This window comes from Ochotona curzoniae, unplaced genomic scaffold (assembly GCF_017591425.1).
Source record: "Ochotona curzoniae isolate NIBS_2020 unplaced genomic scaffold, NIBS_Ocur_1.0 scaffold_1852, whole genome shotgun sequence".
In the NCBI taxonomy this organism is placed as follows: Eukaryota; Metazoa; Chordata; class Mammalia; order Lagomorpha; family Ochotonidae; genus Ochotona; species Ochotona curzoniae.
Window position 1 is genome coordinate 30,445,211 of NW_024467087.1, and position 24,688 is coordinate 30,469,898.

At 40.8% G+C, this 24,688-nt stretch overlaps 1 protein-coding gene across 1 annotated transcript in view; it reads left to right on the forward strand.

Annotated features, from left to right (window-relative positions):
* Positions 1 to 24,688, forward strand: part of GUCY2F (guanylate cyclase 2F, retinal) — a 110,945-nt gene that overhangs the window by 39,063 nt on the left and 47,194 nt on the right. Inside the window, exons 6-8 of the mRNA XM_040999789.1 lie at positions 441 to 537; positions 11,170 to 11,301; positions 18,149 to 18,238. Coding sequence (XP_040855723.1) covers positions 441 to 537; positions 11,170 to 11,301; positions 18,149 to 18,238 — 319 coding nt within the window. The remainder of the gene's footprint in view (positions 1 to 440; positions 538 to 11,169; positions 11,302 to 18,148; positions 18,239 to 24,688) is intronic.

The window sequence follows — 24,688 nt, forward strand, 5'->3', positions numbered from 1 at the left end:
ACGCTAAGGAATCTCATATAATTTGCTTCGTTTTATTTCTTTAATGTGTTTTTGTTGATAAAACGGAGATTGATGTTGCTCAGTTCTAATAGTTATGATAAATACTAGGGCATAAATAAAAGATGTTGAGTTCTTATAAAGTCTTAAGAGACGTTGTTTGGAATCTACCCTTGATGTGTAATATTTACTTATTAATTTGAAATACTAGGCTCAGGCAAGATCTTCCCCACTTGCCTTGGTGCCTCTTGGAGAGCATTTTCATTTCTCTTTTGGTCTTTGTAACTGCAAATTGTGAGGACTAGGGATGCTGCTGCCCTTTGCTGTGGGTACTTTGATAAAAATCCATGTGGTTATCCTATCAATATCTTTTATATTCTGTAACTGCTGTCTAAGGGCAAATTAACTGTAGCTTTGACCTTCTGACTTCATGTTTGTTTCAGGCGTCGTATAAATAAAATCCGGTTGATTAAAGGACCCAACAAAATTCTACTGACTTTGGAGGATGTGACATTTATCAATCCCCAATTTGGCAGCAAGGTAAGGAGTATCCCCTTTTCATAATGAACTGTCCAGTATGACCCCTTTGCAGGTGCCTACCACAAGCAAACTTGGGAGGACTTGACATGCAGCTAGTCTGAATTGTGATGTGTTGTGAAAGTAACATATTCGCTGGCTGTAGAAAATAATATAGGAGCTGAAATTGTGGCACAGTGGGAGAAGTTGCCACAGGGGATACCCTTATTTTATATTCAAATACTGGTTTGGGTCCTTTGACATGGCTCTGTGGTAACACATCTGGGAAACAGCAGGTGATAGCTCAAGTCTTTGAGTCCTTGTAAGTCACATGGGAGACTCAGATGAAGTTCCTGGCTTCTGGTGTCTGCCTGACAACCTTGGCTGTTGCAGTCTTTTGGAAAGTGAATCAATAAATTGAAGCTATTCCTCTTTTCCTTTGTCTTCCCGTCCCTCTGTAACTCTGTCTTTTAAGTAAATAATTGTTTACAAAGTAGTATATATCATGTAAAGCATGTCACTAAATTTTTAAAAAATCAATTCATATTTATGTATTTAAATTTACATATATTTAAAATTATATTTAAATAAACCTAAAACATGTTTTAGACATATTGTTAAATAAGAAAATCATTTTAATTAATTCCTTTTACTTTATCATTATCACAACTTGATACATTTTTACAGTGTAATGATTAAATGAGACAGTAGGCATCTTCATGCTCTCAAACATTTATCATTTCCTTATACCTTGATATTTCTTGTGCCTCTATTATAGCCTTTGAAAAATATTTATTTGGGACAGCATTATGGCATGTGAGTAAGCCATCACCTGAGACACTGGCATCCCATATGAGCACTGATTCAAGTCCCGATCCAGCTCCCTGCTAATGCACCTGGGAAATCAGGACGATGGCTCAAGCGCTTAGGTCTGTTTACCATGTGGAAGACCTGGTCTTTGTTCCTGGCTCCTGGCTTTGGCCCAATCCAGCCCTGGTCATTGTGGTCATTTGGGGAATGAACCAAGAGCTATTTCTCTCTCTCTCTCTCTCTAACTCTGCTGTTCAAATACATAAACAAATCTGTTCAAATGATAATTTAGTGCCTGTGAGAGACAGAGAGATAGAGACAAAGAAAGAGCAAAATAGAGAGTGAGCGAGGGAGAGAGACAGAAATGTTCCTTCTACTGTTCTACTTTCAAAATCTCTGTAACAGCAGGGATTGGACCAGGATGAAGCCAGGAGCCTAGAACTAAATCTGGGTTTCCCGTTAGGGTTGGCAGAAACCAGGCTGAGCTAGCCCTCTCTGCCTTCCTCTGTGTAGCACAACACTGGAATTAGAAACAGAGTTGGGTATTGGATATTTTCACTTAAAGATGGAATGTGGACATCTCATTTAACACTACACCAAAAGTGCTTTGATGTTTCTAATAAAGTATATAAGGTGTAAACTGTAGTCACCTGACCATCCTGTAGAATACAAAAACTTATTTCTTCTAATTCTACTTTGATACTTATTATCCAACCTCCTTTCTCTTAACTATTACAATTCATTAGTAATCACTATACTACTCTCATTTTACATGAGATAAACTTTTCTAGCTTTCATATGTGAGTGAGAACACATGACATTCGTCTTTCTGTGCCTGGCTTATTTCATGTAACACAGTGTTCTCCATTTCTACACATTTAGCCACAGATAACAGGATTTGATTCCATTTTATGGCCAAGTAATATTGCATTGCGTATATATACCACATTTTGCTTATCCATTCATCAGCTTATGAACACCTACATTAATTCTGTATCTTTGCTATTGTGATGGTGAAAAGTGTGAACCTAGCGCTGAATAATGATGAAAAGTGGGTATATTGGTCATATAATAGGTCTGCTTTTAGTGTTTTTAGGAAAATACATACTGTTCAACATAATGGTTGTACTAATTTGCGTCCCACCAGTAATGCATAAATTTTTTTAATGTACCTGCTATAAAATGTGAAGCTGCATATGTGGACCACATTGCATTTCTATTAGGTAGCACTTAGAACTGTATTGTCAAAGAGAATGCAGTGTATTTTGAGGGACAATTGAGCTTTGCAGTTCTTATTTGTGTATTTGGATTCAATATTATTTTTAATTGATGACTTAAACATTTTTATTATTTGAGAGAGAGAATACACTCTCATCAGCTGGTTCATTCTCCCAGTGACTGCAACTGCCAGGAAAAGGAATTGGAAACTGAATGTGGAATCTGGGAAATCCATCCTGGTTTCCCAAGTAGGTGACAGGGACCCAATTACTTGAGTTCTCGCAACCGTTTTTCAGGGTGCACATTAGCAGGAAACTGGAGTCAGAAGTGGGTATCAAACCCAGGCACTCCGACATGGGACACAGGCATCTCAGAATATAACCGCTAGGCCAATATGCCCGCCCCTTGACTCCACCGTTGAGTGTTAGTTCTTCAAAGGCAGAGGTATAGTTTTTATTATGTTACCACATAGCATCATAGCACCCCCAGGTGTTTCTATTAAGATTTTGGCAAATGAAGCAACTGGTAAGAGAGTTTAGTTCCTAAAGGAGTTCTTTCCTGGTTGTGTACTAATCAGCATTCTGTAGATACTTAATCAATAGACATGTATTGTGGCATATGAAGGGAGGTTTTTAGGATAACTGACTCATGTGATTATGGCAGCTAGGTAGTTACACAATAAATTGTGGATTGAAGCTACTAGGATGCTCGTGGCATGGTTGAGTTCATGTAAGAGGGCTTTAGAACCAGGGAAGCTGATAGTGTAGCTCTCAATTTGAGCCTAGAAATCGGAGTAATACCAGATGATCTGCTGTTCTAAATTCTTAAGTACAAAGATCAGCGACTAATTTCTGAAGCAAGACTCAGCCATGTCCTAGATTTAGTCTCTCCAGACCCCCAGCCAGTTGGTAATATCTATTCACATCGAGGCTGGGCCTTCCCACCTGTCCATGTAAGCTCGCCTGCTAATCATATTTGAAAATACATTCACAAGACACACCCAAAGTTATGCCATTCCGGACTTCTAGCTATTCCTCAATTTAGTCAAGCTTACACCATAAAATGAACCCTTACTGATTGTGGTTATGTTGGAAGTGATAATCTTCACTAAGGGCCTGCTAGAGGCGTCCTTCATGAGGCTTTGGTGAGAGATGACATGTAGTCCCTGCTTTTCAGAAGATTACAGACAACTTAGAGAAACAAATGACACCACACAGAGATTCAAGAAGTGTCCTGGTGCACAAAAGAAACTAGAAATACAATAGAACTTCAGATGAGGCAGGTAAGTGGAGAAAAGCTTTTCATAGACTCGTTATCTAAACTGAATCTCAAAAGAAGGACAAAATTTGTGTAGGTCACAGGTTATAAATGGGTAACCACTTTTGATTGGCTCTCACAGTTTCCAAAGATAGTAGCAAGAATTCTGAAATTAGGAAGCCATGCATAAAAATTTACTTTCTCTAAAATTGAAAGGTGCTTCAACGTTGGGTAGTATGATGGCAATCAGCTGTAATTCCATAGAAATTATCTTTTTTTGCAAGAGGCATGTTCTTTGCTATTTGACAGGTTTCCATCATTGCATAATTTATTTCTTTTTAAAAAGGATATAAATATTTTTTAAAATATGAAAAATATTTTTTTATTGGAAAGGTAGGTTTCACAGAGAGAAACAGAGACAGAAAGATCTTCTATTGTTGGTTCATTGTCCAAATGCTGCAATGGCCAGAGCGGAGCTGATCCAAAGCCAGGAGCCATGAGGAGCCTCCTCTAGGTCTCCCAGGTGGATGCAGTATCCCAAGGCTTTGGATCATCCTCTACTGTTTTCCCAAGCCATAAGAGGGAGCAAGGTGGGCAGAAGCAGACAGAGGGATAGCCAATTGAGCCATCATACCATCCCCATTGCAAATACCTTATACTCAGGCTATTTTACTTACTTGCGCTACCTGCCTTGCCCTTTAGGCATATTAGAATGACAACACAACATAAACAGGAACTTGGAGAAGAGAATATATGGGGAAAAGTCTTATTGGAGGTAGCTGGTAGGTTTGTTTGTGCTAGTCTGTAGCCACAGTAGACACTAGTCTTTTCATATTTTAGTAAGTTTTGTGACAAAATATGGGGATGTAAGCACATCATATTGCACCCATATATCCTTTACTGTTGCTAATCCCATGTACCAGATTTGAGAATTGTTTTCTGGGCATTTGCCTAAATATTGCACTGAAAAGCATATTGAATTAGTTGGCTGACTAAGAATGCATTTTCTTGGTAATCTGTGTGCAGATGGAGTCAAATGAACTTTTTGATTGTTGATTTACTTCTGATTTATAAACATTATACTGTTCAAATCATGTTCCTGGAAAAGCATTGTTGAAAACAAAAGCTACTACTGTCACTGAAATCTGCAGTCTATGCTTATGCCACAAATCGTTATTGCTATTACCTTCCATATTTGATGCCATCCAAGGATCCTATGACTTATGGTGGTGGAACTTGTCTGGATTCTCAACACTAAATATGCCTTGTATAAAATTTTCTATTGAAATAGAGAGGTATAAATGCTGAAATACAAATTCTGAAGCAATCCTCATATGTAACACGGCACCAAGATAAAATATTTGTTTCTGTGAGAAGATAATTTAAAATCCATGAACGCTTAAAAAGTAGTAAAATCAGGTGACTAGAAGCCGTTGTCTAAGTGTATCAAAATATGGCACAATTTTTCTCAGAAGCAAGAAATTTGTTTTAAAAATCTTTTCTTGAAGGGTATATACATTAAAATGACATTTCCTATCAAGTATCTCAATGTTTTGAATGAAAAATATGAAAAAAATAAGCATAACACAATTTTGTATTGAATTAATTTTTTTTTTGGTATGGGTCTTGCAACAGTCCCGTGCAATCTATAAGGCCTGCACTTAGATTTGCTCTCTCTGTATTGAAGTTACAAGCAGTTGCCAGTTCTCATGAAATCACCACAAGTAACAAGAGTAGTGTTCATGATATGGATATTTTATTTTCACTTGTGTGATTTTGACATAGTGAGAATAAAAAAAAAACAATCATCATCCGTTTTCTTCGTATGAGTCAGAACAATGCATACTAGCAGGAATTTTAATAACCTTATAAGAAATCACTCTTTCTCTCTTTTATATTGGCCTAGGAGGAAAAGGATGGCGTTGTCCTAGAAGAAAATAGTTCTTAGCCTCTGGATCCATTTTGGTATTTGGCTTGTATCAGGGGTTCTGATGGGGAAAGATAAGGCAGGCATACAATTTCCCTAATTGCTGTGTAGTCACAAACATGCAGCTGGCTGTGTCTAATCAGTCAAGAAGCCAAGCTTAGAATCCCATCCAAGTGGAATGTCTGAAAGTGCAAACTCTCAGTGAATATAAAATTAATCCAGTCTAGAAAATCTGATAGGTCAGGAGAGGTCAGATTACAAAAGGAAGCTTTTTAGAAGAAAATGAAGTTGATGTACAAATGTATGTGGATTTTGTCATGTTTCTCTTGCTTTCTCCCCTTCATGGACGGTTTATATCTTAATATACAGACCTAGGTACTTCTGCTGAGATATGAAAATAAAGAATGAAAGTGTTGTAGATTCCTCCCTCGTCTTGTTCTTTCTGGGAGAGTATAGGTTGATGTAAGAGTGAAATTTTACATCTTTTTTTGAATTTTGAACTGTTGGAATTTCAGAAATCAGCCCCTGGGAATAGTTTACCACGTTCTTTCTTTTCTTTCTTTTTTTTCTTTTTTTTCTTTTTTTCTTTTTTTTTACTATTGGAAAGTTAGATGTACAGAGAGGAGGAGAAACAGAGAAGAAGATCTTCCATCTGTTGCTTCACTACCCAGGCCGGAGCTGAGCCGATCTGAAGACAGGAGCCAGGAGCTTCTTCTAGGTCTCCCACGTGGGTCCAGGTTCCCAAGGCTTTAGGCCGTCCTCGACTGCTTTCCCAGGCCACAAGCTGGGAGCTGGATGGGAAGCAGGGTTGCTGGGATTAGAACCAGCACCCATATGGGATCCCTGTGCTTATAAGGCGAGGGCTTTAGCCCCTAGGCTACTGTGCTGGCCCTACCACTTTCTTAAAGTTGACTGTGACAGGTTTTTTTTAAAGAATTCCTTCTTTCTTTCTTCCTTTCTTTCTTTCTTTCTTTCTTTCTTTCTTTCTTTCTTTCTTTCTTTCTTTCTTTCTTCCTTCCTTCCTTCCTTCCTTCCTTCCTTCCTTCCTTCCTTCCTTCCTTCCTTCCTTCCTTCCTTCCTTTCTTTCTTTCTTTCTTTCTTCCTTTCTTTCTTTCTTTCTTTCTTTCTTTCTTTCTTTCTTTCTTTCTTTCTTTCTTTCTTTCTTTATTGTAAGAGTGACAGTGAGAGTGGAAAAGACAGAGAGGGTCACCTTTAAAAGCAAATTTACTTTAAGACTTTAAAGAAATGAATTCATTTTATTTTTCATGATGTTTACGTAGTTGAGAGGGATACATGCCATGTGGACCATCAATTATGGTGGTGAGGGTCAAGGAATGGGGGGAAAGTAGATGAGAAATCTGCATTGAAACTCCCTTTTTCTTTTGGTATCTGGAGAAAGTGGAGAGACAAGGGGAGACAGTCACTCCCAGGGACCCAACTGTGTTAGTACCTGGGAATGTGGGAAGGCCACCCAATGTCGTCCCAGGGTCCCTGATGTAGAGCATGTTCTATACCTACTCTGGTTCTTGTGAGTACCAATGGGTGCTGTAGTCTAGCTCAGTCTGGCATGCCCCAAACCCAGTCCACACTTATGTCCAGGGATGTTGTTGCCATGTCCAGCCCAGTTTGTTGCCCCCATTCCCAGCTCTTGTGCTCTCTAGTGGGAACCATAGCCTTGCCAAGGAATCTCTTTAGCTCTCTGACCAAGCTCGCTCCCAGCCACAGATTTTGCACATGCCATGGTTGCTCTGACCCAGTGTGGCCTTTGCCATCAGATGGTTCAGCCTGGCCTGGCCTGTCCCCAGTCCCAACTCTCACTGGTGGGTGCTGCAGTCTATCCCTGCCCAGCCTGTCCTTACCCCTGGCTTTCATGCCCACTGGTAAGTTTGATAACCTAGCCTTGCTCAGTGTGACCCACACCTCATTCTGGCTCCTGCAAGCGCCACTGTGGTATGGTTTTGCCTGTCCCTTCCTGGTTCACCCCCTACAGAGCCAACCCACACACGTGCCAACAAGCGAAGCAGCCCTGTCTGGTCTGACCAGCACCCAGCCCTGACTCACGTGCTCACTAGTGGGAGTGATAGCCCAGTAGGGAAGTTCCCAAAGTTCCCCCGCCAGGCCCTCTTCTAGTCACAGATTTCCTGTGTACTAGCAGGTGTTAGGCCTTAGTGTTGGCCTTTGTGTGTGCTGGTGGATGTTGCAGCCTGGCCCACCCCACACCAACTTCCTGTGTTTGCATGCGGGCACCACAGCCTGGATGAGTTAGGCCTGTTCCCAATGCCAGTGCCCATCAGTGTTGTTGAGTTCAGTGGTTGTTCTAGTTCAGCCCGTCACTACCCCAAGCATCAAACAAACCAGCTGGTATGGCAATCCCACAGGGGTGAGCCCACGTTCCTCCACAGAATCTGCTCCCAGATCCAGTTCTCTTGTGAGCTGGTTAGTTTCATGTCCCAGCCTAACATGGTCCACTCCCTGCCCCAACATTCATTGGCAGGTATTGTGATCAAGCCCTACTAGGCAGGCACCCTAGCCATGACTTTTGTGGTACACGTGGTGGTTGATATCAACAATCCTAGCTCAGGTCTCCTCTGTGGGTGGGTGTATTAGTTTGGCTCCAAAAGGTCCTCTGGTTTCCCTCCTCTTAACTATTCAGTCTCAACCCCCTCGTTTACAGTAGCCAGATTGATGGAAGTTCCCCAGAAGTCATGCCTCACCTATCATATTCTCCCTCAGCAGTCCCCCCTCCTACACATCTCCAGACTGGTTACCTTGAGAAATCCAGAATCCCCCATGCCCACTAGAGTGCAGATACCCAAGCCCAGTCCTCTGGCTGTGTGCGGTGCCAGCCTGGGGCCGTGCCTGACTACCTGGAGCCTATATACACTTGTGCCCAGGTCTCCAGACCCTGTCTGTTGACATGCCAGTGTCTGCTCCCACATATCTTTTTGTATAAGATTTTCTTTTTTAATTGGAAAGTCAGATTTAGAGAGAGAGGAAGAGACAGAAAGATCTTCCATCTGCTGGTTCACTCCCCAAAGTGACTGCAACGGGCAGAGCTCAACTGACTTGAAATCAGGAGCCAGGAGCTTCTTCAGGTCTTGGGTGCAGGGTTCCAAGGCCTACTGCTTTCCCAGGCACAAGCAGGGAGCTGGATGGGAAGTGGAGCAACCGGATATGAACTGCTGCCCCTATGGGATCCTGGTGCAAGCAAGGTGAGGATTTTAGCCACTAGGCTACTGCGCCGGACCCATGCCCCCCACAAATCTTAAAAAGTAAAATAGAAAAGATGATCATGCTGGCACACAGATATAGGTAACACAAATTTGGCATTAATCAGGCCTAGGATGCCCTCCAGCTGCAGACTGCTTTTCTCCAAGCTTTGTAACACTTGTCTAGGTGCAATGTAACCTAGGCCATTGCCTACAGCTGGGGAGATTTACTTATATTTATTGTTTGAAGGAGAGAGAGAGAGAGAGAATCATCCATGCACTTGTGTACTCCTCATCTAGGGCTAGGTAGTACCAAAGGCTTGAAAACAGAGCTTGCTCCAGGTGGGTGGCAGGGACTCAAGTACCGGTCCATCCTCTGCTGCCTTCTCATGCATGTTGGAAAGGGGCTATATCAAAAATGTAGACTTGATCTTAAACCAGTGCTCCTATATGGGATTCTGGCATTGCAAGCAGCAAGTAGCTCATTATGCCACAAATTTCAGAGAGGGAGGGAGGGAAGGAGGGAGAGATCTTTCCTCTGCTAGTTCATTCCCCAAATGCCTGTAACAGCAAGAGCTGGGTCCAGCACAAAGAGCCTGGAATTCCACCTGAGTCTCTCACGTGGACTTGGGCCATCTTCTGCTTTCCCAGGCAACTTGGTAGGGAACTGGAGTGGAGAATAGAATAGCTGAAACTCAAACCGGCACTCCAAGAGGGGATGCTGGCGTCACAAGTAGTGTCTTAATCCACTGGGCCAGAATGCAGGCCTCTGACTGTGATAGTCTTGCTAACAGGAGCTTAAGTCAGGTCAGAGTTAACTAATGATCTTCAGCTGATCAAAGACCATTAAAGAAAGAATGTTGGAAAGTACTTAAGATTGCTTTTATTGGTAAGAGTGAAATAAAGTGTGATGTGGTAGGAAGAGCACAGGGCCAGGACATATGATATTAATATTCTTAGATTATTATTCAAGCCCATGCATCCCTTTTTAAATTTATTCCTAATAAAATGAGGGCAGTGGAGTTGGGGAGTGGGTGTTGCCCTAGTTAATGCCAAATGCAACTGCTAGCTCTCCGGGTTCAATTGAAGACAATAGAAATTCAATTTTAAAGGTGAACACAGTTGTACATTCCTCATCCTCTTGTCACTCAACCATACCATATCATTATTTCCCAGTCTTCTTTTATCAGACTTGTAAAGTTAGCAAGTTGTGGAAGAGGATTTTGGTCTACTCAACCATAAGAATCACAAATTATAAGCAGATGATCTACTTGCTTTTTTGCTATCTTAGTGCATTCCAGGATACCTCCTCCACTTATTTTTTAAATAAAAATTTATTTATTTATTTATTTATTTATTTATTTTATTTGAAAGGCACAATGACAGAGAAAGGATGATGGCAGAGATAAAATGATATCTTAAATCTGTTCTTTCCCTCCCCAAATACTTACAACAGAAAGGAGTAGGCCAGATTGAAGTCAGGAGACAGGAACTCCATCAAAGTCTCCCATGTGGTCAGCAGGAGCCAAAGTAGTGGGCATTGTTTGTGGCTTCTTACGTGCGTTAGCAGGAAGCTTGATCGGAGTTAGACAGTAGTTAGGACTTGAGCTAACACTTGGATATGTAATGCAGACATTCCAAACGATGTCAATCTGTTGTACCACAATACACGTTCTCTTCCATTCCGTGGATCTTATTTCCATGGATGCCATTCTGGATGATGTAACAGAAACAGTCAATTCTGAGAGTCAGGAGTGTGGGCTTCTGTCCTAGTTCTGCTATTCATTTTTAAAAATGTTAGATTTCGGCAAATAATGCTTCTGGTAACAAAATAAGTGACTAGCTGTAGGAAACTGATTTAACCGATTTTTTAAATCTCAGTTTCTTGTCTCTAAAAAGAAGATCCCCAAATAAATTACAATTGCAACATTGTTTCTTACCCTCCCACATTTCTGATTCTAATCCTTATTAGGAAATGGAAGCACCTGCAAATCTTTGTTTTGATCAGCAACGGGAACAAAATAAAGTACCAACTTTGAAATTAAAACAAGGAGTTATGAAATGTAGGGAAAATTAGTCAGCATCCAGTTATATAGGGATTTGCTAGCACTGTTACTGTCTTAGAGATGAAAAACTGAAATAGAAAATGTAATACAGTATCTACATCACAGCTCAAGGTTCTGCCCTAATATTGAGCGTTTTGTCTACAACCTTTCATTCTTACTTCTGTTACAGAGAGGAAGTCGTGCCAGTGTAAGCTTTCAGCTCATCTCAGAGGTTCAAAGTGGGAGGTCGCCAAGGCTCTCCTTTTCTTCAGGGAGTCTAACTCCAGCTACCTATGAAAACTCCAACATAGCGATTTATGAGGTACGCCATCAGGTATCAAATCTGCTGCCTTCTTGAGTTTTCAAACAGGGAAGTGACTTGGGAAGTAGTCTCTTTATAGAATATTGAGATATTTGATAAGAGTTCCAAAGTTTTATCTATGTTTACTTAAGGTTTGACATTTATTTTGTTTTAAAAAAAATCACAGGAGTTTTCAAGCTGCCAAGCCCAAATTGAGAGGCAGTAATGCAAAAAATCCCATATACTCCTGACCTGACAACGACTGTCCTTAGCAATGACTCTACTTACCTATACCCCCATGACCTTTTCTTTTTTTGAAGACTTATTTATTTTTATTGCAAAGTCAGATATACAGAGGAGAGACAGAGAGGAAGATCTTCCATCTGATGATTCAGTCTTCAAGAAACCGCAACAGCCGGTGCTGTGCCGATCTGAAGCCAGGAGACAGGAACTTCCTCCGGGTCTCCCTTGCAGGTGCAGGGTCCCAAGGCCTTGGGCTGTCCTCGACTGCTTTCCCAGGCCACAAGCAGGGAGCTGGATGGGAAACAGGGCTGCTGGGATTAGAACTGGTGCCCATATGGGATTCTGGCACGTTCAAGGTGAGGACTTCAACTGCCAGTCCACCACACCAGGCGCTCCCCCTTGAACTTTTAACTGCAAGTACTTACTATGCGTGTGGAGAAAAGTCCTTGAAATCCAGGCCATGAAACATGTCATTTATTCTAGAAAACACACACATGTGCATGCATACACACACATATTAAAAAGTTTATGTAAAACAGAATTAAAAGGTAAGTTGGAGAACAATTGCCTAGGATATCTGGTGGGAAAGCCTGCAGGATGCTGTGTAACTTCTCTTAACTGCTCATGGTAAAATGCGGGAAGAGAAGGGAATTTTAAAGATAGAATTCATAAACAAAAAGAAAGTAGAATGTAAAGATCTGTAAAATTCTCAGGCTGAAAATGTAAACAATTAAAGAAAAATCATACACAGAGGAAAGAAAACTAAAATATGCTGAAGTAAAAATTTGATAAGGACATTGGTATGGATAGAGGAAAGTCAGATACTATTAATGAAGACGATGGGAGAATGACTCTCCAGACATTTTGGAGATCTTTGAAGTGTCCATTCCCATCACAGGCCGAGAGCGCTAGGACCTGGAGGCCTGGATGATTTCCGAAGGATCCAGGATGCTTGGGGGAACAACAGTAGCTATTAGCATCACTGTGGAAGGTGTAAATGATAAGTCTCAGTGATGTTTACTTGGGGCTGATTTTGTAGGTTTGCACAATGCAAGTGCTGGGAAAGCCCAAGCCATAAGCACTTAGATGGCAAAGGATAGCTCAAGGAGGCTCAGGACCTTGGGCAGAGATTTGAGGCAAAAACAGGGTCACTGAAGAGGGTTTCCAATAGTGCAATGTCCAGTGTGAAAGTATGGTTGGTGTCCCTGCTAAGAACCAGCAGAGCAGTGCTTAGTGTAACCATGGGAACAGGGTTGCCTGGATGATCTGAGACCTGTAGAATCAGCAGCATGCAGTGCCAGCCTATGAGAACTTGAGATGCTCAGTGTTTATCTGTGAAAGCTATAGTGCGGACTGCACTCAGAAACGCCATGGAGGCAGAAGCTCCTTGATTCTTAGAAACCCAATACTCAACCTAGTGTGACTGAGAGGTGGAACATGAATTCAGAGAAGATTTTTTTCAAACCTCAAGATTTAGTCCTGTGTGCCCGGTTAGATTTTGAGCTTATCTCAGACCTGTTCCCTCTTTTTAATAGAAATATCTGTCCTCTATCTGTCCTACCATTGCGTTTTGGAAGCCTGTGATGTCACACACACTCAGTTGGAAAGTAATTTGCATCCAGAAAAACTGTGCCTTGAATTTCACCTATGTTTGACTGTAGATATCTGAAATCATGTTGGGATGAATTAAGACTTTGGGTGTTACATGTAAAACAAATAGAGCAACAAAAACAAACAAACAAACAGAAAGACTTTGGGTGTTATGGGGATGGGATGGCTGTGCTTTGCCTGTGAAAATAACATGAAGTTTGAGGGGGCCACGAGTGAGATGCTATTTAAGTGTATCATGGCACTGTAAGTATAGGCAGCGCTAGAAAATCCAGCATCATACTGCTAATGTATACTTAACTGTTTCGCTGGGTCTTTCTTAAAAAGCAGTGTTTGGTTAGCTTGCCATTCTGCCTTTTGCCATGTGAGGGCGCCAACAAGGCATCATGCTGGAAAAAGAGCGCAGGCTTCAATCAGACAAGTGACTGGTTGATGCCTTGATTTTGAACTTCCCAGTCTCCAGCACTGTGAGAAATAGTTTTCTGTGCTTTGTAAATTGCTAAATCTCACAAAGCGGTTAAGATAGCTATGTAACACCAAGATTGACCTTGAATATGTTTTCTTAGTATTCCTGATGGCTTGGCTTACATTCACAGCTGAGACCCGCTGGATTTTTACATTAGACTTAATTTAATCCTAAGGAAATTTGCTTCAGGTATAAACTTGAGATATTGGGAAATTGGCAGCTTCACTTCTCTTAAAGACCAAAGATAAGGTAATTGGATAGCTTTTGAATGTCAACTGGAATGAACTGATACAAGAGGTATTGACACTTGTAAGTTTCTAAAGTAAATTTCACTTGCTTTATTTGACTGTAAAATGAAATGTTGAACGAAGTTCCAATACTGTTTGTTCATTAAAGGCTCATTAGGAAGCTTGAAAATACCTCTGCTTAGGCCCTGCTCCCAGCAATTCTGATTCAGTTCATACATAATGCAGGTATTTTTTTAAATTATTATTTCCCTGATACTATGCAGCCACTGTTGAGAATTACTTGACTCTGAGCCCTCCAAGGCCTTTTCTACCTTTGATTTGCTGATCTTGTGAATTGATTTGTGTTGAATTGTGACAGGCCTTATTTGGAGGGGGGCGGTGCAAAGTTATAGTGTAAAATTCACAATGAAAAAAACTGCGGCTCTGTGTTGCTGGTTTTTAAGAATCTGTCTGCTTGGATGTAGGGGGAACATGCCCTGATTGGCTGTAAGAGCCACAGTCAATGTGTGAGAACTGAGGTGGGCATCAGTGTAACTCTGAAAGCCACAGGGAGGACCAAATGAACTCCTTTTGCCTCTCCATTTTCCCACTCTGATTCTTTGTTGCTTAGCCTTTCCCCCGGTGTGTGTGTGTGTGTGTGTGTGTGTGTGTGTGTGACCTTTCTTCTCCATTCCTTTCCCGTTCATAGAGCCTTCGCCTGTCCTTACACCTTGGGTATCTCGTATAATTCTATTTCAACACACCTCTGTTTTTTATTCAGCAGCAATCTTCTCTTTCTCAATCTCCACAGAATCATAGATTATTAGAGCTGAAAAGAATGTAAAGAATCCTCCAAGTAAATTCAACTCCTATCAATGAAAAGTCAGAGGCTCAGACTGAGTAAGTGGCTGCACTTAGGCCACTCTGGAGTTTGAAGCATTGCCAATTTTACGACATAGTTCTCCTCTGTCTTAATATGCCATGACCTTAGTGCAAAAACACTTTAAATTCCTTCTAAAAACTTTAGCAAATAGAGTTTGATACTCCTTGCTTTTAATTAAAACGTGAGTGAGTGAAGAGGGAAGTACTTTATCAATTCTTCTCTTAAAAGCAAATACCCAGACAGATGCTGCATGTGTTGTGAAGATAAAACCTGCTCATCTCTCCCCTTTTCCTCATTGTTCATGATGTAGGATGCACACAGACTCCAAACAAATTTGCTTACAGACCTTCTGAGAATTATTTGAATCTTAACACACACAAATACACACACACACACACACACACACACTCACTCTCTCTCTCTCTCTCTCTGTTCCCAAACCAAATAAATCCAGCGAGAGGAAAGGACAAGAAAGTGAGTGATGGGAAGATGCTGTTTCGCTCGCTGGTGCTATTACTGGTCTTGTGACTTTGGGAAAGTCACATAATCTTTTCAGGCTCTTGCTAATCAAAATGTGAAAGAATTGAACTGGACCTAGCGTGGTATCCTAGTGGTTAAAGACCTTGCCTTAAACGTGCCAGGATCCCATATGGGTGCCGGTTCGAATCACGGCAGCCCTGTTTCCCATCCAGCTCCCTGCTTGTGGCCTGGGAAAGCAGTTGGGGACAGCCCAAAGCCTTGAGACCCTGCAACCATGTGGGAGACCCGGAAGAAGCTCCTGTCTCCTGGCTTCAGATCAGTGCAGCTTCAGCTGTTGCGGCCGCTTGGGGAGTGAACCATCAGATGGAAGATCTTCCTTTCTGTCTCTCCTCTTCTCTGTATATCTGCCTTTCTAATGAAAATGAATCTTCAAAAAAAAGAAAAAAGAATTGAACTAAGGATACTTAAGATCCTTCGCAGATCTCAAATTTGGTAATTTGACAGGAAAATGACCTGTGGTGCAGTAAACTAACTGTGGCAGTTAATGAACCAGACAGAAACTGACCTCTGCTTGCAATATGGCTAATTGCAGGAAGAAGGTGTCAGATGTTAGCAGGAAGCCAGAATCAGGAAGGTTCCTCCTGCTGATGTTCAGGTTGTGCATTGCATAGCGGCAGTCTAGCTAAGAGGTCACTGTTTACGTTGAATTGATCTTGTAACAGAATGGTGCAGGAAAGAGCACAGAGATCTAGCCTTCCAACTGAGTCCTGAAATAGGGTGAGGGGGATAGCTTTCTCACCCTGCAGTCTAAAGCAGCACACTTGACTAGGCATGTGTACAGCTACTGGGAAACACATGTGCGCCTGCATGTTCACTCGCCTCGCTATCTTCCTGCAGTTGCTTTTACGTGCTCCTCTCTCCTGCCTGTTCTTGGAGCCCCAACTCCAGCCTTTCAACCCCCTGCTGCACATTAACGAGAAGAGGAGGCATCTGTGGCAAATGCAGCTTGGTGATGTGCAGAATACCCCTTTCCTCCATGGTGTCTTGGAAACGTATGAGTAAATGGCAGTGTGTCCATGAATGCATGAATATAGCCAGCACTGCTATCGTGTATCAAATGGTTGCCACTGACTATAAATGATATACTCATAGCACCTTTTTTTTTTATTGGGAGGAAACATCTTTTTTATTGGTAGGCAACACATGCAGGTGCCATGGCATACAATAGTGACTATTGGGTCAAGTAATAGTTTTGCAGTGATGTTAGGAAGGATTTTTGTTTACTCATTTGCTTACCGATATATTCCAGCCATTGCATGATCTTGTAGATTCCCAATTAAAGTTCTATTCTTCTAGTTTAATAAAACTTAGCCTTTGATCTCTCTATAGGATGCCTTTCTCTGAAGGGTAAAGCATTAAGCTTGTGTTGGGAGCTCATTATTTCAGTCAATTACTTTTAGATCCCTGGTCAATAGCAGACTTCAATGAGAAAAACTCTGTGAAGAGTAAATGGAGATAGTATGACTCAGGAGAGGACCACAGCGTTAAGGAAAAGGATAGCACTCTGGTGGTGGGACACACACTTATAATGATTAGTAAGTTCCACTCCTACAAATTCTGATTTCTTATGTTTTATTCAAGCTTGGGAATCTAACCAGTTTCCAGGTGAGGCTAATGTCCAGGTCCACACTTGCAGAATCTCTGGGTGAAACTTGGACTATTTTGCTGTAACTAGGCATTGAGGCTGAACTGAGCCTCTGAATTCTGTAGGCTCTAGCTGATGCAGTTGGGTTTAGATGCTTAAAGTCTCTTATAGTCATTGTGTAATTACAGTGTTTTGAGCTCCTTGGCTAGAACCTACTCTCTAACACAAAGTGTTGTAAGTAACTCTGATGCCTGCAGCTCCCATTAGCCTTTGCCTTTGGCAGTCTCCAGATGCAGTGTCACAGCTGGATATACTCCTTATTAAGGCAGTCACTCTGTTATTCTGGGACTTTGATTGCACAGAGCTCTCTGCTTTATTATCTCTCTTTGATGACAAGTTGGTGCAGCCTGAAATGGAATCTTCAGGCTATAGGTAATAGATGCGAAAGCACGTTGAAGAATAGAGAGGGTTGTGCAAGTGTAAGACATTATTATTACAAAACAAAAAGAATCTATATATTTGTATTGCTTTTTAAATTTTTTTGGGGGGTAGACAGAATGTAAATAGGGCTTGATGACTGATGAATCCTTGAGGCTATGCATGTAGAAGAAAATTATCTATCAGGCGCTGGTATTGAAGTGAAGACAATAAAATAATTGCTGTTTTTGACTTAACAACAGCAGTTTTATACTTTTTAAAAGCCAGAAATGTATCTTTGAGAGTCTAGATTACTCATGTTACTATGATAGTACATTTGTGCATCCAAATAAAAAGTTAATTTATATTTGAACTGATCAGTTTATGATTAAAGCATAATATCATTCCCCCCTCCCAACATGCACACCCAATGGCCTGTCCCATAATAGAAAAATGGATGGAAGTAAAGGCAGGAAATGTTTACTGCACTACATCTCCCTCCACAGATGCCTCAAGGCAGTGGGAATTGCAGCCACCAACCATCACCATTAATCGCAGGAAACCTGGTGCTCCATCACTTAGCTATGAATAAGTGAAATGACCTAGCACTTTCTGCAGTTAGTTAAGGGAGGCATTACAGAGTGGCATCATTCCTTTTCTGAGTGTGTGCATACCAGCAATTGTTTCCCTGTCTTGAGTTAATGGAATTTTAAACTTTAACTTCTCCCTCCATATGGTCTCATTTTAGCTCAAAAGATAGCACATGGTGGAGGATGGGAGATGAAGGAAAACTCTTCATGGATTGATGGTTTAACAATAAACCTTTACATGGAAGGAACACCGACTGCAAGATGTAGGCAACTAAGTTTAATCATTGTTTTCTGCATTTTTCTTTCTAGGGTGATTGGGTGTGGCTGAAAAAATTTCCCTCTGGAGATTTTGGAGACATTAAGTCTATAAAGTCAAGTGCAAGTGGTGTATTTGAGATGGTATGAAAATTCCTCATTTATATACATTCCCATTGGAATTGATCTGTCTCCAAAGTAGGCAATAGCAAGTGTTTAAGACTGCAGAATTGTTACTGGTTTCATATAATAATGTGATGCAAAGGCTAAAGTACATGTTTTTGAGTCAAAGAGATGTGAAACACAAATTATAGATCTACCACTAAAGAAATGTACTAATTGGGCAAGTCATCCTGAGCCATAGAGTCTAGTCGTAAAGGCAGTATAGTGCTGTCTGCCTCCTAGGTTAGATAATACTTGTAAGACATCTTGCACATTTTCTGGCATGGGGCCTCTATAACATGATAGTTCTCATTATTATTATCAAGCAAAAACACCACAGTCATTCAACATACCCATTTTCTAGATCTGGAAAAGGCATGTGATAATTTCTATTTGAAAAATGGTGATTTCCTTAATACCACTACTTATGTTCAAAGAATTCTGAGATGGTTTACTTAAGGACGCAGCCTAAAGAGAAGGCAGGGGTGCAAATGATTTCTTGTAACCCATTGAAAATCATGACTATTCTTTTATCTTTGTGGCTATAAAATTGGCGGCTGTCTTTTGTTCTCTCAGGTGGAAGGTAATCCTAACATTCTCCATATTAATGAGACGGCAATTTCAAATGATTCTGGTAGGTGTGAATGAGACACCTGCCACACACGAGCACTGTACACATGACAGGCAAAAGAAACTGAGACTGTGTGACTGGGATAGGATATGTCCTGGTCTCAGAATGAAGTGTTTGGGTTTGTTATTTCCTTCATATGTGATTTGGTGCCTGTTAGTGAAGGTAACATCATGAGAGATAGTTCCAGAAAAAGAGCCAACTTCAGCAAACACAGGCAATTACATACTGGTTTGATTATTGAGGATGATAAACAGAGAGGTAGATCCAAAGCGTAGAACCCAAAATATGGCTAAACATCGGGAAGAGGAAAAACGAAGTATAGAAATAAGCAAATTTGGCATTGATGCAACGAAGAAAGTGTCCATAACATCTGTTTTGCGGATATTTTTAAATTTCTGAGTAGTTTCACAGTGACTAGAAAAGCCTCAAGAAGAATGCAGGAAACTTATATGCTCTACCAAAATTCAGACATTACTTGCATATCTCTCAGTTGCTATTCCTCGTGTGTGTGTATACATACATACGTGTGTGTGTATGTATATATATTTACTTAACAACTTAAGGATTAGTTGCAGATACATTACCCTCTCACTTCTAAATATCTCACTATGTATTTCTTAAAAGCAATTATATTCTTTATGTAATTGGTATAATATTAAAATCAGAACATCCTTATATTGCTGTTACCTAAATGACTATTCTTATTCTAAGTTTTAAAAGGACTTATTTATTTTTATTGGAAAGGCAGATATACAGAGAGGAAGATCTTCCATCCATTGATCCACTCCTCAAGTGGCCACAATGGCCGGAGCTGAGCTGATCTAAAGCCAGGAGCCAGGAGCCTCTACTGGGTCTCCCAGTCAGGTGCAAGGTCTCAAGGCTTTGTGCTGTCCTCGATTGCTTTCCCAGGCCACCGGCAGGGAGCTAGAAGGGAACCGGGACCGTGGGATTAGAACCAACACCCATATGTGATCTTGGTGCAAGCAAGGCAAGGACTTTAGCCACCAGGGTACTGCGCTGGGTCCTATTCTAATTTTTTTTCAGTATCTTTCAAAAAATCTACATAATTTCCCCCGGTCAGTTTCCAATACAGGCTGATATGTTATAATTTGTTATAATATCTCTTTTTCTTTTTTAAACTGTTTTTATTTTTTGCTTTTAAAAAAGTATTTGTTTTATTATTTTATGGTACAGTTCCATAGGCTCTGGGATTTTCCTTATCCAAATTCCCCTCCTCCACTGATTTCCCCTATATCATTACAATAGTATAGTCCTTCATAAGCAGGCATAAGTTCGTCATTCTGCTGTTAAATTTATCCTGACCTGTTATACATGGACAATGGCACAGGATCCAGTTCTTTAGTTGTGTTTAGTTTCAAGCAGTCTCTTAGCTATTCCTTTTTTGCACCTTGATACTTTTGAGGACCTTAGGTCATGTATTTGGTGCACTGTCTTTCAATTCGGTTTGTTCAGTGTTCCTCAGAGTTTGATTCAGGTTTCACATTTTTAGCTAGGCAACTACAGAAGTGATGTGTCCTCTTCCATGAGCCTTATCAGAAAGCCCACAGTGTCAGGCTTCCCGTTACTGATGATTTCAGATTTGATGACTTGGTTTCCGTACTCTCTGCCTAGTTTCTTCACTAGAGAATCGCTGAGATATTATTTTGTAATCATGATTAATACGTAAAATATAGGGCCCGGCGGCGTGGCTAAAGTCCTCGCCTTGAACGCCCGGGATCCCATATAGGCGCCGGTTCTAATCCCAGTAGCTTCATTTCCCATCCAGCTCCCTGCTTGTGGCCTTGGAAAGCAGTCAAGGATGGCCCAAAGCTTTGGGACCCTGCACCCACGTGGGATACCCGGAAGAAATTCCTGGATCCTGGCTTCAGACCAGCTTAGTATCAGTCGTTGCGCTCATTTGGGGAGTGAATCATCGGACGGATGGAAGATCTTCCTCTCTGTCTCTCCTCCTCTCTGTATATCTGCCTTTCCAATAAAAACAAATAAATCTTTAAAAAAAACCCATAAAATATAGGGATATACTTGAGGTCTGTATCAATATCCTGTTCTTTTCATCAAATTTTTCTACTTAGCTTTTACTTCCATTGATTATTTACTGATTGAGATATTCTGATATTTATTCATTATTGTTTTATTATTTGAAATAATTTTTCTATTTAGTTATTTAGTATTAACTTTTATATCAGTGCACATGTATGGCTCTAACTTTACTGACTTGGTTATATTTGTAATCTCTATCCACCTAAAACCATGATTTCATTGTAATAACTCTGGTTCTAACCAAATGTCATAGGGATTTCTCTTTTCTCCCTTTTCTGTATTTGCGACCTCCTTCTCCAGCAGTGAGAAAGCTGCATCCCATTACATTCATGGCATCTTTTTATATATTCCTTTCATTGACCTGTGTGGCCATGTCAGGTACAAGCAGGAACTCAATTGTAGAGAGAAAATGGAATGTTTCTAGAATTCACTATGTAAGAATCTCTAATTACTTCAAAATGTCTTCATTAAGAAAGAGATGGATCTGACTGTACTGGTACTGGGAGTCCTGTGTGCATTGATAATTTTGAGATGTTGCAGCAGTGTACCACAGGGCCAGATTAGAAAGCAGATCTTATTCAGTCAAGTGAAGAAGGAAGCAGAGAACAGAGAGAATGGATGCTTTTGAAAGGGAAAGGCAAACAACTGGATTCAGAAGGCCAGAGAAGTGATAGCTTTATATCTTTTAGAATCTCAAGTTCTGCAAAAGTGTATGCATAAAAATCCAGGCTGTGGCTTCCAATTCTATATTCTTACCCATTATCTGGGGCTGATTAGCAAGGTCCTTGAGTTTCTTCTCACTTTTAAAGTCTCTCTCTTTCTATCAACAGGAGGAGGGAACTTTAATTGCTGTGAAATAAGTTTTTATAAAAACAACACTCTCAGTCAATCTAGACCTTCTCCCTAGAATATCATCTTTCCCATAGCCATTTCTTCTTCAGGAGTGACTATGGTTATTCCTTGGTACCTTGGGATCATGTGGTAGAATTGTATTTCTTGCTCATTGATGACACTTCATTCTCTGTGTTAGACAGGCACACACACACACACACACACACACACACACACACACACACACTTTTAAGGTTAACACCACCTGTTCTAGCACCCTCTCCACAACCTGGTACTGCTGTTTATCTGTCATATTCACTATTGATGATTTATTGAATGTTCTGGGATGTGATGCATACTCTTCCTCCTCCAAGTCCTTGCCATTATGCTTGTGGCAACATTATCCATGCAAACATCCAAATACTTTGAGAATTTAGTTTTTGGATATATCCACTCTAATAATCTTCTTTCCCATTCTATTTCTGTCAAACACTGTTGTCAGTATATGTTGGGCTTTTCCATCTTTGTAATGGATACTGAAAAGTGCTTATCCTCCAAATCATATATTCAAACATTACACTCTGGGCCCAACTTCCTTTTCTTTCAATTGTGCCTATATTTGGTAATATCAGATCTTCCAATCTTTTGATTACTAACTTCTCCCAGCACACAGGCCCTTCTTTACCTACATTCCTGTCCAAATTACGTTTCATGATCACTCATTTGAATATAGCTTTATTTCTTTCTGCTCAGGCACACATGCAAAACTCTGTGTGTGATCCTAAATCTTTTTTTAAAAGATTTATTTATTTTTATTGTAAAGTCAGATATACAGAGAGGAGGAGAGACAGAGAGGAAGTTCTTCCGTCCGATGATTCACTCCCCAAACGACCACAACAGCCAGTGCTGCACCGATCCGAAGGCAGGAGTCCAAATCCTCTTCCAGGTCTCCCACACAGGTGCAGGGTCCCAAGGCTTTGGGCCGTCCTTGACTGCTTTCCCAGGCCACAAGCAGGGAGCTGGATGGGAAGTGGAGCTGCCGAGATTAGAACAGGCGCCCATATGGGATCCTGGCATGTGCAAAACGTGAACTTTATCCACTAGGCCACGATGCCAGGTCTGTGATCCTAAATCTTAATATTTGTGCTTGCACTTGAATGGCAGAAAGTCATGCAATAGAGGACATTGGGTTCATTATAAATTCATGATTTTTATACTTTATTATTTAATTCAGTTTCTGTAACCTATGCTTCGAGACTCTCCATTTTCCTTAAGTCACCAATGACTTAATTTTCCCATATTTTAATTACCATCCTGGTCCAAGCCACTATCATCTTTCGCTAGAGCAAATAAGGTTTTTTTCCCTTAAATAGATTCTATTATTTAGAGTAGTTTTGGCTCCACAGTAAAACTGAGGAGAAATACAGAGAATTAGCACTTATCTCTTACTCCCACATAAACGTAGCCTCCCACATTATCAACACTGGGGTGCATTTGTTATAGTCATAAATTTATATTGACGCACCATTGTCACCCAGAGTCTGTAGTTTACATTGGGGTTATACATCGCGTAATATAGTTGTATACCCTAAATACTAAAGTTGTTCTTTTCACTTGTTTAAAAGATTAATTTGTATATAAAGTGGAGTGAAACACACACACACACACACACACACACACACACACACACACACATCTTCTGCCTAATGCTTCATTTCCCAAATGGTCACAACAACCAGCCCTAAGCCAGGTCAAGCCAGGTGCTAGGAACTCAGTAGCATTCTCCCACATGGGTGGCGGGAATCAAAATATTTGGTCCATTATCTGCTGCTTTTCAGGCACATTAGCAGAGCTGTTTCAGAAGCAGAGGAATTAGCAATGAAAATGGAACTCCCTTATGGGATGTGGGCATTCATGTAGCAGCTTAATTGGCTCCATCACAGTGCCTAACCCAATTTTTTTCAAAAAGATTTATTATACTTTTATTTGAATTGCAGAATTACAAAGAAAAGGGGAAACATAGAGAGGGGTCGCTCATCTGCTGGTTCACTCCCAAATCGCTACAATGGCTGGAGGTGAGCCGATCCAATGCCAGGAGCTGGGAGCTTCTTCTGGGTCTCCCACATGGGTGCAGGGTGCCAAGGAGTTGAGCCATCCTTTGCTACTTTCTTAGACCATTAGCAGCGAGATACATTGAAAGTGGAGTATCTGGGAGATGAACTGGTTCCCATATGGATGCTGGCAGTGCAGGAAGAGGCTTGGTCTATTATACCAGCACACTGGTACCTCTTTTTTTTTTCAGCAATTTCTTTTATTGTGGGAAATAAAGACATAAATAAAATAAACAGACTTACATGACATCTCTTTCTCAAACCCATTTTCAGCAATTATTAACATTGTGTTATCTCTAACTTGATGGTTGTTACAGTTTTTGCAGTTTTTCATGTTTATTTTTCAGTTTTATACAGAGAGAGAGAGGGAGGGAGAGAGATACAGAAGGTCTCCAATTTGCTGTCTCACTCCCCAGATGCCCCCAATAACCAGGGCTGGGCTAGGCCAAAGGCAGGTTCTGTCAACACAATTCCAGTGTCCCATGCGGGTGGCAGGAGCTCAACTACTTGAACCTGCAGCGTTCTGGAATGCACATTAGCTGGAAGAGTGGGTCAGAACTCAAATCCAGGCACTCTGAAATGAGATGTAAGCATCTCAAATATTGTCTTATCTGCTGAGCCAAATTCCCTCCCTGTACAGTTTGGTATTTTTGAGGTACACTTACATGCACTGAAATGCCCATATAATTCCTCTCCCATTTTAACAAGGAGAGATGTATATGTAATCTAGACTTTCTTTCATGATTAAAAAAGAGATTAGCAAATTGGTATGGGCCAAATCTGGTCCATGGACACTTA